The sequence below is a fragment of the Morone saxatilis genome, unplaced genomic scaffold (assembly GCF_004916995.1).
Source record: "Morone saxatilis isolate NCDOM2014 unplaced genomic scaffold, NCSU_SB_2.0 Contig16, whole genome shotgun sequence".
Taxonomy (NCBI): domain Eukaryota; kingdom Metazoa; phylum Chordata; class Actinopteri; family Moronidae; genus Morone; species Morone saxatilis.
Window position 1 is genome coordinate 13,491,535 of NW_023339718.1, and position 15,875 is coordinate 13,507,409.

The 15,875-nt window shown below is 41.7% G+C and overlaps 1 protein-coding gene across 5 annotated transcripts in view; it reads right to left on the bottom strand.

The window, feature by feature from the left end:
• Positions 1-15,875, bottom strand: part of sh2b3 (SH2B adaptor protein 3) — a 47,692-nt gene that overhangs the window by 21,185 nt on the left and 10,632 nt on the right. For 2 of the 5 annotated variants that reach the window (XM_035657866.1, XM_035657868.1), the window contains exon 2: positions 11,409-12,635. In XM_035657866.1, the coding sequence (XP_035513759.1) occupies positions 11,409-12,605 (1,197 nt within the window). In that variant the 5' untranslated portion in view covers positions 12,606-12,635. Of the gene's footprint in view, positions 1-11,408; positions 12,636-14,581; positions 14,764-14,794; positions 14,867-15,875 lie in introns of those variants that run through there. The other 3 variants (XM_035657869.1, XM_035657867.1, XM_035657865.1) reach the window with 3 other exon arrangements.

The following is a 15,875-nucleotide window of genomic DNA, read 5'->3' on the forward strand; positions in this document are numbered from 1 at the left end:
ATTTTGTAAAACTACAATAACTGACTTATGACACAGGGAGTTGGGAAAGAAAAACTCTCTTGTCCTTCCTTTCCCTTCTGCCCCTGTGCCACACCATTGTCTCTGAAAAACCTTACTGTGCAGTTTTGCCTCTTGTGACTACAGATCCTGGTACCACTGAGCCAGAACCAGGTTTATATAGGGAAGGAGATCTAACCATGATAACATTTTCCACACAAGAATCAAAGCAAAGAAAGACTTGTCACGGCCGCAAACTCTAAATGTTTATGACACAGGATCAAAGGTACAGTTTGCTTAGTGAGAAGCTACAGCCCAACTGACAAATCATCTCAGCTGGCAACAGGATAAAAAAAATGAGTCATTTTTTTTTTTTTTTTTAGGGGAAACTGAGAGGCGAAGATAATGAATAAATGTTAGCTGTGTTTGGCCCTGTAATGGAAACCAGGCTAAAGACTTGCCCGGAGAGAATCCGAGGAGGGGGCTTAGCTTTATTCTGAGTTACATCTCCAACCATGCCGAGTAGAACGGAGTAAAAAAGCACGGAGAGAAGAGGATAAAGCAGAGTAGAGCACAGAAGATATACAGAAATATACACAAAGGGTTTCTGCACCACTTTAAGCCTTCGTACAGAGTGACATTTAATGTCTTTTAAACAGTAAAACTGGTCAAAGTTTGATGACAAAACTAGTCGGTAAATTAAGGCCTACATTTATTTATTAAGTAGATTAGGATTGCAATTAGCAAATATCTTGTTCATTAATCTGCAGAATCTGCTGGAACCAGAAAACATCTTTATTTAATTTATCTAACTGCTTCCCAAAAAGAGAGTCTGTCGCCAAGGAGCGGCTCTCGTTCAGCGAGCTAACCCAGTAGTTACCCAACTCTCTGAACTGAGTTTTTATTTTGACCAAACCAGAGTTGGTGATTGTTGGAATAGTAGAAAGACAAAGACATTAAAAATGACAAAGACAGAACTTTCCTGTCTTGTCATTTTGTGAGTTTATTTTGTTTGTGTGGGGTGTGTATTAAAAATACAGACCCTGTTAAAGTTGTTTATGAATCAGTTCGCAGGTGGAAGGTGAAACAAACTAAGTTACCCCCACATACTGCAAGCGCACACACACACACACACACACACACATACATTTTGCTCAACGTTAAAAGAGTGTTATGCTAGTTTCCAAATGATAGTTGAAGTCACTCTTTCCATGTTATGTCACCTCAGAGTTTTCTTTCAGTATTACACGTTGAACCTGATCTTCATGATGCTACTGTGGTTTACTCTTGTGGTTATCAATATGAAAATACTGCAATTAAAGTGTACTATAAGTGGTTCATTCTACGGTACCACCAACAGAGGAGCATGTGCAAAGATGAATTTGCACAGAGAAAGCACAACCAAACAGTAGCCACGTTTAAAGCACAGGAAGTTTGCTTGTAGCGTTGAGAATTTTCGTAAATGAGAAACAATTTTAGAGCACCTCTCTAAAACATATTAACCTTCATGAAGGGAAAAACTTTAAAAACAGGATCATTAATAAAAGAGTCACAAGTTGGACTACGTGCGTTTGGAGCACTACAAACACACTTTGATAATGCAAATAAAAATCAGTACTCTATATACTTAATGTTACTGCAATAACGCTTACTTACTAACATGAAGTGTTTGCAGGTGTGTGTGTGTGCGCGTGTGTATGGGGACCATAGAGGCCAAGAGAAAACTGTTGGGTGAGGGTGTTGCAGAGCTTTGCTTTGGGGGCTTTCCACATGCAACTCAGCAAGGTCATGTGCACTGGCACTGTGGTTGTAGGTTACACACAGACACACACAGACAGACACACACAGACACACACACACACACACACGCGATAGAGTCCAACAAAGAGGTTATGACGAGGGAAAGAGCACATGCTTCAGATGCAAAGACAATTATGTATTAGTCACTAAAGGTAAACTGTGTATTGATTTACGCATACTGAATATTCGTTAGTGCAGGCAGAAATGCGTACAAAGACAGCATGACAACCTGTTCTGCAGAAAAAGAACTAGAAAGAGACAGAGCGAGAGATCTGACAAACATCTTGACCACATGACTCTAACCACTCTACTTCCTTTAGATGTTTCTATAGATTTTTGTCACACTGAAACACACACAAGCACACACACAAGCAAACAAAAAACAAAAAGCACAAAACTCCTCCCACACTTGCACAGGCATTTTCAACACTGTATGAGGAGACGAAGGTTTTTCTGACACCTTTAGATTTTATTTTTACAAAATGACAAAAAAGTTGCCTCCTGTAAACTGTGCCAGCTGTGAGCTTTGTTGTTAACCACATGTTAACTTCCTCTGCTTTTCAGGCAATTTTCTTTTTGATATTAACGAGCATTCGCCCCCCGACTCACACCCCAATTTCGAAGAAAATGTGTGTATGGTGCAACGATGAAAAACATGAGATCTTTCATCCATCCATCTTTTTCCCATCTAGTTGAAGAGGCAGCAAGCTCTGTGAGGCAGCCCTGACTGCTTCTTCACGGCCACGTTTTCCAGCTCTGCCTGGGGGATCCTGAGGCATTACCAGGCCAAGAGGGACATCCCTCCAGCATGTTCTGCATCTGCCCCTGGGTCTTCTACAGGTTGTACTTGCATGGATTATCCCCACAGGAAGCTTTCAAAGCAGATGCCTGAACCACTTCAACTGGCATTATATAAGCAAAGGGCAGAACTGTAACTATTATCTCTTTCTATCCTGAAAGGGAAAACTATCTGCTTGCGAATCTGCTTGTCAATTTCCTGCTCCTTCTGACCCTTACTTATGAATGAAGACCCAATAACTTTACACATGCTCACTTGGGACAGCAACTCACTTCCAACTCAGAAAGAGGAAATTCTGGTGTATCATGGGTTTAGATTTAGAAGTGCTGACTCCAAACCAATCACCGCCTCACACTCAGCTAAAATCCTCTCCTGCCACTGTCTGATTAAACTAGTAAGAATGAAATCATCTGCAAAAAGCAAATTGGCAATACTGAACCAGTATGCAACAGTACTCTTGTCTTCTCTGCTACATCTTGACATTATGTCTATTAATCAACAGAAAAACTGAATTTGTGATAAGCCAAATACGTTGGAGGAGCCAAAGACCATCCAAGAACATACTAGACTTACTGCTGAGAATACAGACACAGCTCTCACTCCAGATATTCTAGGATACCAACCCAAGTAACCTTACAAGGCATATGCACACTGAATGGTTAAACACCCACAATCCCATTCAGTATCCTTGAGGCTGAAGAGCAAAAACGATATCAGCATTGATCCCCCTGAAAGCTGAGGTTTGACCGCATGCCGAAGCTTCCACTCAGCCATCCTGGCTGGAAAAAGCTTTCCTTGAAAGGCTGACCATTGTTGTTGTTCATAATTGGTACCCTATTCTCTAAAAAGGCACCAACGTCTGCAAGTCCAAGCATGTCAGTTCACTTCAAATGTTCCTATATCCCCAGTCAAGGTCAGCAGTTTTCTCCTGCTGAGAACAGTGTGGGCCCCTGGTTCATGTAAACAAATTCGCTGAGCTGGATTGAGTGTATAAACTTGCAGATTCTACCCACAACATCAGCTTTTTAATCACAAATCTGTTCATGGACCATCATATTATATCTCTTAATACAGCACAGGACATAACACCAACAGTCAAGAAACCAGTAAGATAAAAAAAGAATATGTCTTTGTTTTGTCTACCTATACCAATCATAGCTGACAGAAGTTGAAGAAAAATAAGGTTATCTAATGGTTTGCTAGTGATCTATGTAGTGTAAGGCGTGTAAGAGCTTCTAGTTCTCTGAAACCTTTGCTTATATTATATTGTCAAGTGCTTTCCTTGGAAATTTGAAGTTTTAAGTTGGTAGAATTTCTCTATGACTCACCGTATTCCTGAGCCATGAGTGCTACTTTGGCTAAGAACTGTTTTTTTCACTCCTTCTTAATCCCTCAAACCCACTTTCATGCAAATGTGGTGTGTGAGGACTTTAAATTAAGAGGGATAAAGCTAAATTATATACAAAAAATAATGAATATAGCCTGAAACGCTAGTGGCAAGTGTCCAATCCACCTCCAACCATCTCTGAGGAGCGCACATATTTTTTACTGAAAACAAATCAACCTGCACCTTCACCATAAACATACATTTAGATAATATCTGTGAAAGTGCTGAAACGATTAGTCAGCAAAGCTATGTTCTTTAAAGAATTTGATGCTTCGTGTTTTGAAAGGACAAAGTAAACAATATGACGCCACATGATGTCACATTGGGTTCTAGAAAACTGTGTTGAGCATCTTTAACTGCTTTCTGAAATTGTATAAACGACAATAAAAAATAATCAAGAAGTTAGTTGCTGCCCTAATCTGTGCATAACCAACATCCCAGTGACCTTCACAGCGGTGCCAAACATGGCTGTTGGGTAATCAAGAATCTCATGCAACTTTGCAGACCTGTTTCGTCAGAGATCGGGACAAATTTAAGGAAAGGACAGAGTCACAGTGGGCTGTCTTTTCATTTCAAACAAACCACATTATGCCAACCAACCAAATATACTTGCCAGAGGGATTTTCAAACTCTGTCAACAGGGTGGCTGCCTCAGGATTTATAGATGTTTTGTTGTCCTAATTTTCCCTCAGATCTCTGTGATCTGTACAAGATAAAGATCTGATGATGTAAAATTAGAAGGAAGGGGAGACAAGTTGAGGCAGGTCTGTAAAGAGAACCTAAAACGAACCTTTGTGAGCCACAAAAGAAGTTCCAGTTTAATGAACCAAATAAGACTAACAGGAGAACATCTGTCACACTTTAGCATTTATCAGAGTTTTATAATCTGTCTGTTCAGAAGAAATGGAGTTGTTACATGATATTCATCGAATATACACATGTGGTGAACACATTCAGTGCATGAATACACAAGCATGCGTGTGCACCTACGCACATTTCTATCCATTACATGACTCAATCAGTAACTTCAAGGCATAATATCTAGGTTTCATGAAACTCAATCCCTGGAAAGAGGAAAAGATTTGACTTTGTGGGTGAGATACAAGACTGTTATGATGTAAAATGAAACTAAAATCTTGCATCTCTCTGAAGAGATAAACTCTGCTCAAAATACTGGTATCAACAGAGGCCGACTGGCCATCTGCACATTTCCACAATTGGTTGCTACTTCCAGGATGCCTATCTGCTGTCCACTTGTCCTTGGCCAAATACATATTGTTACAGACCAAAGTATTATTATCATTATTGTTACTGCTTCACAAAGTGAGAGCAAAGCAAAGCAGGAAGCTGGAAGCAGCAATTCAATTTTATTAGTGCTGCAACTAACAATGATTTTCATTATCAATTATTCTGCTAATTATTTTCACAATTAATCGTTTGGTCTCTACGGTGTCAGATAATAGTGTAAAAATCACAATTTCCAATGTAATGCCTTAAAAAGGTCCTGTTTAGTTCAACTAACAGTCATTATCATTCGTTACAGTGTAGTGTAGGGTTCAGCCCTAAATTTTAGTGCAAAAGTTGATTTAAATTTTCACTCAAAGTTATGTCCTTGATTGATTGATGGTGAATTTACGACTGTTGCCATAAAAATAAAAATAAAAATATCAAATAAGGATGCATTTAACCAATACGCATATTGGAAAAATATGCACGTGTGTATTATCCAGAGGTACTGGAATTCTAAAAATCTTTTTTCAATGCTTTAAGCAGCAAAGATGAAATTAGATTCAGCATGATTGTGCTGGGTGAGCTGCAGATGCACAGAGGAAGATATTTCAAAATTTGGTATGGTTTAAAGTGAGAAAATATGTATTTTGATTGATTTGATTTGGATTAGTCGATTAACAACTACAGTGTAAAGCCTAAAGTGAATTAGTCACAAGTCAAACATCTCTGTGTGCACAGTTACGTTTACAGGTTTACTGGTCTACCGGAAGAGCAAAGAAACAGAAACAGAATCATTCTGCTGTTTGTTTGGCGCTGTTGCCAATGGCAACCCATAGACCCCGTGTGTGTTACTGTAATGAAAAGTTTTACTCCTCACTTGGATAGAGGTGTGCTTCAGGATCCCGAAGATAAACTGGAAAAAACATTCACATTGTTTTTTGTGGAACTTTATACTGCAGTGCTAGATCAGCTAGCGTTAGCTTTCTTGTTACACGGAAGCTCATCCTGCTATGTGGTCCTGTTGCTGGTGTGTATGTGTGTGTGTGTGTTTGTTGCTGCTCTATGTAAATTTACTTGATAGATATGCCCTGAACTTAATAATAATTAAAACTAAAAAATAATTACGATGTGCAAACTTCTAATGATATCAAACACTTATAAACAGACCTACAGACACCTTGATCTTAGGCTGTCTGTCCTCCTCTTTGCTGGCTTGTCAACCCAACTTTCAGTCTGTCTTTCTCATGTCTCCTGCTGTTGCATTTCCTGTGTCTCTCTTGGTTGGTTTCATTCTGTTTCTGGTTCAGCTGACTGGGGCCCATGTGTTCAGAGCTTTAGTTGTGGTATGCAACGAGAGCCAAATTAACGCTGCATGTTGCCATATGAGAGACTGAAGTACAACAAGTAACACAGAACAGATGGACACCAGAGTCTGGTTGTTGGAAAAGTATTTTCCACTGATGTTGCACACTCCTCTCTTACTGTCAGTGCGAGAGAGAAAAAACGTGCACTGAAAGAAAAACACAGCAAAGATGGAGGGAGAAGAATGTGTAAAAATAAACGTAAATACAAGAATGCATAAGCACATATATTTAAACGCATTTTGACTTCAACCATGTAACTCCAATTATCTTGGTTTAATGAGGCATAACTCTACATTTGGCTTTGGAAATTCTTAGATTTTCTTATTACTGAGGGCTGAAGATAAGGGATCACATGACCCCGACGGGACGAAAAGACGAGGACAAAGCTTTTACCATATATGCCAACATATATAAAAATATGTGAGAATGCACAGAGAGAGAGAGCACACAGACAGACAGAGAAGGACAAAATCCAACAGCAACATGATACATAGTGTAGGCACACGTACACACAAGCATGAAATGAAACCATGTGGGAAAGATTAAGAGCTGGAACAAACATGCAAAAGCACAAACACACACACTCACACACACAGCTGAGATGAGAAGAGAGGGGTGTTATTAAGATGAAGTCTACAGGAGGTCTGAGGAAACATATCTGCCATCAGACTGTAGCAGTCTGTGGGAACTAACTCTGCAAGACAGAATACCACGATTTTCCTGGCAAGACGCTAACCTTGTCTGTAACCTTGACTACTGTACGTCAGATGAAAGGAAAACTAGGGCTCGGTGGTGTAGAAACAACTACCTCGGTTAAGAGAAAGTCAAAGCTGAGGAAAGTTACAAGATAACTCAAAGACCCGAGGAAAACTGCTCATTAAGATACTGAAACGTAAGCCATATACCAGAACCAGTGTGACGCATTCCTGTTTTCTTCCAAGCTTAAATAATATAAAGTAATGTTGACTGTTTATGGGTTATGGTGTCAGTTTGTCCTCATCCAAACAGTTGAGACTGAGACAAGATAGAGAATTTAAGGTTACAGTCGTCACCGAGGACATTATGGAGACATCTGCTCATTTCAGCTGACATAACAAGATTCACTTCTGCAATAAAATAAGCGTTACATTGCCTTGGCTATTTTTTCACTTCAACTGCAAACAGAACAGACATAACAAAACAAAAGACCTAAAACCTGCTTATGTAACTGTTAGTTTAAGAAGGATGGAGGAACAACACAATTTCAATAATTTCCCCAACAGAACAAATAGATCATAGGCATGACTGCATCGACTAGATTGTCATGGGGAAGACATTTTTGGTGCATAATATGTTTTTTTTAATAGAAAATCATGTTTGAACTATGCATGTCATCTCACGATAACATCACCAAATGTACTATTTCATAACTTAAAGCTTGAGTCATTATTGCCACTGCCATTCTAAACACTATAAAGTGTTAAACTATCACAGGTGACAGCATAATAATATTTTATGGAAGCATGAGATAGTGTCCTCGAATGAAAGCTATAGCTTCTTACAAAGTTAGATTGTGTATTTGTTTGTTTCCAGTGTGAACCACGACTGTAATGAAATCTTTTCAGTAATTTGTCAGTAGTTATTTCGCAATCATTCACACAGAGTACAAAGATGAAAAGATACATGGAAGCAGTTTGACGCTCTTTTCCTGCAGTTTCACCTCAGGCTCCTATTAAAAATAGGGAGTTGTTGTTTGGTGCATTCTTAAGGCATGCTATCACCCTCGGGCTATCTGAATTAAGCAGGTTAAAGCTGCATTTAGACTGACATTACCACTGCGTCAAAAACCCTGGCTCAAGTTTTGCCATGACAGGGCTCTGCGCCTTTACTGGAGCTTTCTCACGCGAATATATTATCAGTTTCCATGCAACTTCCTCTTTTGTGCTAAATTAGCTCACTGATATTACTGCTGTTTCTCACACATGAGGAGACACACACACACACACAGACAGACCTATAAGAATACATATGAACCCTACCCATGTATTGGATATTTTCTGTGCAGCCGATATACGGGTGCAGCGTGCAGGCATGCATGCTCACACACCTACACAGTCTCAGAAAGAGGCCACAGATGTGTGAAACCCCAATTTACATCCACAAAAAAGAAACTGTACCAACACAATATATAACACAGCAACCCCAACAAGTTTGTGTGTTTAAATGACTTCTTTTAGGGTGTGAACACGTGTGCTTTTTCTTGTGTACGTTAAAATGTGTGCATGCAAGTCCACAGCTCTCCTTCCTTTTAAGGCCATTCTCAGGGCCTTAACTCTCTGCCCTGCCAAGATTATACACACACACACACACACACAAAAGAGAGAAAGGGGGAGCAGCTAAGCAGTTAACTAAAGCAGCATTGCAATCAGCCAGGAAAACCCTGCCAATGCCTTCCCATCCTAATATATATGCATGCACGTACACACAGGCACACACACACACACACACACACACACACACACACACACAGGCACGCACACAGACACACACACAGACACCTCTGGCTCTATCATCAACTGAATTACCTCACGCACATGGTTAGGCTGCAGCTGGCTGAAGAGCTGAGGGCTGCTAAATATAAAACAAGCACACATGCATGCAACGTCTTTTTCAATGACCTCCGTTGGTGCCAGAATACACACTTGCACACACCCTGAAGAGACTGAACTCTGCTTCCAGTGACCTTACAGATGACAGCGGCTAGGACAGCAGTCAACCTAGCCACTCTGATTACTGGTTTGGGGATCTTGGGGGACTGGGTGTACAAGCACATGCAGCCTTGCAGCTGGCCTCATCTGGAAATATTGCAGGGTTTTATGCCATGAGGTCTCATGTGGGGAGCCAAGCATATATATTAGAAAGAAAGAAAAAAGACATCCTGCTGTACTGTGATGAGCTGTCAGGCAAGGCCAGGGAAACACAAGCTGATCTTTCTTGTCCCAAACTTACAAAGGCAAGTTACTCAAACAAAAATATTTCAAATGTAACACTTCCATATTTTGTGATTGTTGAGTTGATGTATTCATAAAGTAATAAGTGGAAAAGATGTGACCGGCTGAAGCAAGCCCCAAACAAACAGGAAACAGTGTAGGAGGCATATCAACTCACCAAAGAGTAAAAGAAGACATGAATGTTGCACATTCTTTGAGGTAGCTGAGAACAAAAATGGCTCACTCTGCAAATGCCGTGCTATGTTGATGCATGAAAATGTCTGTTATAAAGAAATGTGTGACAGTAATCCTTCAGTAAGGCACAGACAGATTACATCTATCTTCTCATACAAACAGTAGCTCCACTTCCTCAATCTGGGTAAAAGTGCAAACTACCTCCTATCCTATCTTAAAAGGTTATCAATGTGAAACGAATGATGGCGTTTTAACAGTGACACTGCTACTCAGCACACAAGGCAAGAGCAGACATGATGCTCTAATTAGTTTTCATTAGTTTGAGCTCTGACCAGACTGTCAATGTCAACTGTTGGCTTTTTCAGCTTGGTTAAAACCAAAGCCTGCTCAACATCACAGTATACTGGAGCTAAAAAACAAATCAATCACTGGAGGCAGAGATGTGATGAAAACCACTAGTACAGCGCACAGTTTTCTGAGACAAAGCTAAATGTCATCACAGCTTTGGTCTTGTTTTGTCATGTGGCAAACTGTACACCAAAAGGAGCTTCTTAGATGCGGCAAAACATCATTTATGAAAACAAAACAAACAGAGAGAAAAGAGATGATTTGAAAAAGGAGGGGGGGAAACCCCTGTAACTAAAACAGCTGGAAACAGGAAATTACTTTGTGCCTATGTGTGTGTGTTAATTTAGTGTATGTACATACATGTGAGATGCAGCCAGGCAAACTGACTTTAACCAACCGTTAAAGGCTTCTGTGGGTTTCAATCTTATTGATGAACAGAAACACATCTACAGAATTTTCTATCTTGCACAAGCTGAGGAACCTACCAGCTGTTAAAAGTTTCAGTGCTGTGCAGAGTTCTGAGAAAAAGCTAAACAAACATTTTCAAGAACTGTAGACACACGGTCCTCTGAAACACAGGATGACATCCTATGACAGCAGGTATCTGCTCTAAGAATGAAACAACAGTAAGAAAGTGTCATTGATTAAATGCTGCATACAGCTACACTAAATGTCAGTAACTTAAAATAAAAAACCTTAAATGTTAGAAATGTACATTCTGGGTTTCCAATTCGTTTCACAAGTAAATCTACTACTACTTGATCACAATTGTATAAGTTAAAAAGTGATTATGTCACTCTTCTTTGACACGGTATTTAACACTGACACTGCAAAAACTTGAACAACTGCAGCCACTTCTGGGGAACAATCATCGCTGCCGTACTGCAATATACAGTTTGAAACTGAAATCCCTATTTGGTTTCTATCTGAGAGTGAGATCAGAAGATACCACTCCTATGTGTGTGCATTCACTATGGAGCTAAAGCTAGGATGCAATTAGATAAGCATAAAGACCGGAAGTGGGGAGAAACAGCGAGTCTGGCTCTGTTCAAAAGTTGAAAACAATCTATATGCCTACAAACACTTCAGTTCAGTCACACAAATGTTGGTTTCAGTGTGTGCTTTTAGGTGCAGCTGCATGGTGGTACCATTTCTTGGTCAGATAGTCCCAGCAGGACACAATAATTAGACATATTTACATGTATGCAACATATATATGTACACATACATACATACATATATATGTGTACATACATCCAATAATTGCTTGGTTTATATAAAATATGTGTATAAATGTAAGCATGAGCAAATGTTTCTACCTTTGGAGGATCATAGAGCTCCAACTGGTACCTCTCCCCTCCTCCTCTTCCTCCTCCTCCTCCTCGAGCATCCCTGATCCTCCTGACCAGCAGGCGGCAGCGTTGCCAGCGGGGCTGAGAGTCTGAGATATTGTCATCCACCTGCAAGTACCTCAGTTGGCCCTCTTTACAGCAGCCGCTCACCTCTGACCTTCTCTGCCTCATGCTTCTGCTGCGGAGCCAACGGATAGGATCCAGAAAGTGAGAGGCGACCCCAGCGAAAGACACAGGTGAAGAGGCTGGGGGCGTGGCTTCAGAGTTCACACAAGAGGAAGAGTGGGAGGATGAGGAGGAGGAAGACACTTCCTCATTCGTGGAGGAAATCCCACCCACTCTGTCACTATTATTTTGGGGATTGCTGCTGTTGGTGGGGTTGGGGTTGCTAGGAGACAGGTCCTGGGATGTGGGAGGGCTGAGGGGCCGTTTCTTGAGAAGCCGGCTTATGCTCTGATGGATTTGACTGAGAGAAAAATGTGTGACTTCGGCGTGGCCAGGGTTGGAATTTGAGGAGTCCGAAGAGTACCGTTCAGATACCTGACGACGATCAGTGCCGGAGACGTCCTCATTGCTACTGCTACGAATCAGCAGTGACCCGCTGCCGATACTACGAGTCGACCCTCTGTGCACCAACGGGTTTCCTGATAAGGAGTTTCCCGCCGCACATCGCAGTGGCTGCTCCTGTTCCCGACTCACCACAACAGGCTCCACTTTTGGTGACACCACATTAAAGCGAGCAGCTCCTCCACTTGGCCGGCCCGCTTCCCGATAGTCCTGCACCCCAGACAGAGATGCGATCGATCGCATACGACCGATCACAGCCTGTGATGGAAGCAGAGGGGCCACTGGAGCGGTGGAGGAAGCGCTACCGGTACCGGTAGAGCACGTGTTCTGGCCGAGGGGCGTGCCATCTTTGTCGACCTCACAGCAGAAGTGCTGCTGGAAGAGGTCAGTGAACTGCTTGGAAAAGGTCTCTGGTGGGAGCACGTCATGTTGTGGCCGCTCTCTGGCGAAGCTCTGGTAGTGTCCGGCCAGCTGCCGGGCTGTGGCGATGGCATGCAGCTCGCAGAATTCCCTCCAGCCTCTCGGTGGCGCTTCCACGCCTGGGCCTCCTCCTGCAGTTGTGGTGGTGTTGGTTGGATGTATAGTGTTACCATTCATTGCAGTAACCAGACCGGCTGAGAATCACTGCTGTGAGACAAGGGAGGTTGAAAAGAAAGAGGAAAGGAGAAATGGATGGTTGGAGAGGAGGTGGGGGGTAAAAGGGTCGATTTGGAGACAAGGTTTAGAAGAGAAGGAGAAAAAAAAGATGATTGAGGGACAAACAAAAGAGAGATATGGAAACGCAATTAGAGGCAAATCAACATAATGTGAAATGTTGTGCAAGAACTGGAGCACTAAAGATAGAACTGGCAAAACAGTGTGCAGCATTTCTTTAAACTACTTGAAAGTTAGAAACAGTTCAAACATTGAGAAAGGACAGCCAAAAGTCTGATTTTATCTGTACTCAATCTTAAACAGTCCAAATTAGATTACACAGGCCTGCAAAGAATCTCTGGCAATCAACCAGTCATACAGTATCTTAATAGATAAGGACGGCCACAGTTCACTCAAAGGACGATAAGTAACCATTCGATTCGTGGAAAAAACACAGTCGATTGAATCAAGAGCAAAAGTGCATATAGTGCATGTATTTAGGGAAAAGAGAGAAGAGAAGAGAGAAAATGAGGGACGTTTTTTATTGGAGCCAATAAAGATGCCTAAATCAGTTCCAAATTGCACTGACATGGAGGACAGACACTGAATTGTTTGAAATGAATGAAAACAGTAATATGTCATTTGGACAGACACTGAATGAGACCGTGACTGAGGAAGTACGGTAAGAAAATTTCTCAATCGACCGCACTGCCTGTTGGACCATCTGTGTGTTTGTGTGTTTACATGTGACCTGCTTCAAGGTTCCTTCTGCTTTTTTCCCCCAAAGATGAACTCTACATTATGTCAAGACTATTACATGGACTGTGATTACTTGCACTTTCATGCCCAGTTTGTCTCTTTCTCTCTCCCCAAAGAGCAACAACGTTGGTGATAAAGCTTATAAAAAGGCCAAACAAAGATCATGTTCACACCTGGCCTGATTTGAATTATACTGATGAAGTCTATCCTCCGAACTCTGATTAAAAATATGAAAATGAACCAGTGCTGGTACCGCAGTAAGCTCTGTGGATTAGATTGTTGTTAGTTGGGCCAGGGTCAGATCATGTTCTCACTCCATATGCAACAGATGATGATGCAACATGCTTGTTTACCTCTAAACTCTGCTGATCCTCTGAATATCTGACTCGCGAGGTGAATCATTTAGAATAAGTCACTGTCCGATCGGCAGCTGAATCGATTGTTTAGTTCATTAACGGCCAAAGGTTCATTCATTTTTCTGGCTGCTAAATGTTCTTTTTTTTTGTATTTTTTGGTCACTTTTGGTGTTGGAACAAAGTTTCTGGCATCCTGGACTCGTGTCATCTTGAACCCAGCGGCTACCAGGACGTCCCTTCTATTTTTCTCGTTTTTTTGGGGGGAGATTTTTGAAGCGACACCTTGCCTGCTCTTACCTTTCCACCACGGTAAACTAACTGCTACTTTTGTAATTAGAAAGAAATGAGACAAAGGTTTAAGAGTTAACCACATAGTTTCACAGAAAAGAGGAAACAGGATGCATTCCTAAGCATTCAATGAGAGCCTCTATCCCCATCTTTCATCTTTTTAAACACCCTCTTGCCATTCCCTGATGTGTCTATACGCTGCTGACCCCGAGTACAGCTCAACCCATACTTATAGATGATTAGCAGGAGGAAGAACACATTTTCAAAGAACCACAACAGGCCTGAGCTGATGCAAGAGTGAAGCTTCTGGGTTTATGCAGACAGCCCATAGATGATACAACATTGTATAATCAGCCACAGAGTTGCTAGAGCTTCACATTATTGTCATGTAGCAAAACAATAACATTTATACGTACTTAAATTAAGTTTCATCGAGATCTTTCAGAAAATAACTTTAGCATGGCAGGATTTTGCAGTCTTTTTGCCTGCAATGGTTTCAACAAAATCTGTCAAAAGCAGGTAAAATATCTCACTTACTGGCAGAGAAACATCGTGTGAAGAACCTAAAGATGTCTTCTAAGATTCCAACATGGATTATATAATAACTGCAGCTAATGTATACACTACTGTAACCCATGCTTCCCAAAACTGAGGTGCTGAAGAGTTGAATACACTCACAGTAAGACATCAGCTACAGTCATATTAACAAGGGTTTATCATTCTGAAACTACATGTGCCTACAGTACATACCATCTTCTTCCAGTGCAGCAGAGAAGGGTCTATTCTAAATACAGGAAGTACGAGTGAGTGTGTGAGTGTGTGTGTGTGTGAGTGTGTGTGTGGGTTGGTGTGGGGGGAGTTATAGACTGTGGTCCAACAGATCACAGAAAACCACAAGAAATAGAAGGGGGGGGGGGGGGGTCGTTGTGGTTGGGCCAAACATGGAGCAACATGTCTCGTTATCTCTCGGCTAACATCTCCCTTCCTCTCTCCGTGTCCTGAACGACGACATTCACAGAAGAAAAGTGGTGCATTCTTGAAATCGTGTCATGCCACCATTTTTTTTTATTAGTATCATCAAACATAGCAGGGGACACGTACGTCAATGAGGGAGTGAAAACTTGGCAATGTGAAACATTGCGTCACTAAAGTTCCTGGATGTGTCCTGTCACAACAACTAATTCTCTTCCTGTACTTTTCAGAGCATGCTCAGTGCGTGCCCCCCTTGCGCCCCTCCAGCTGGCCCCCCCAGAAGTCTGTTTCTATCTGCCTAGCCAGCCCAGCGATGACTCAGCACTGACTGACTACAGAACATGCACACACACGCACACATAAACACACACATATACAGACACACACACACACTTCCTCTCGCCGTATCCCTCTGGGGGCTTGGCTGCCTCTGTTCCCATGGTTTTCCCTTTCTTTTGATCCTCTGTGTCCTCTGCTGTGAGGATCTCCAGATGTGTTTGGATTCGTGCTTCCTTTACTTTCACCTTGACTGAGGGCCTAACAGGGTCACGTTCAAGTTGTGAGGGAAAACAAAAAGGCTAATGCAGTTTTGTGTCTCGTTCCTCCGCTCTCTCATCCAGGACCTCCTCCCCTTAACTCGGTGCTATCCTATTATTGTTTTGCTAGACAGCATTCAGCAGGATGACAGAAAGAATAGGCCAATTCAAACAAACAAAGTTGCAAATGGAAAACATTCCTGCACATTAGAGTCAACGTTCCTGCATTCCCTCTTTTCTGTCTTCCTCACCTTACTCATGGCTCCCTCCTCCTTCTCTTTCTCAATGCCTTCATTCTTCACTGTGACACACACACACACACA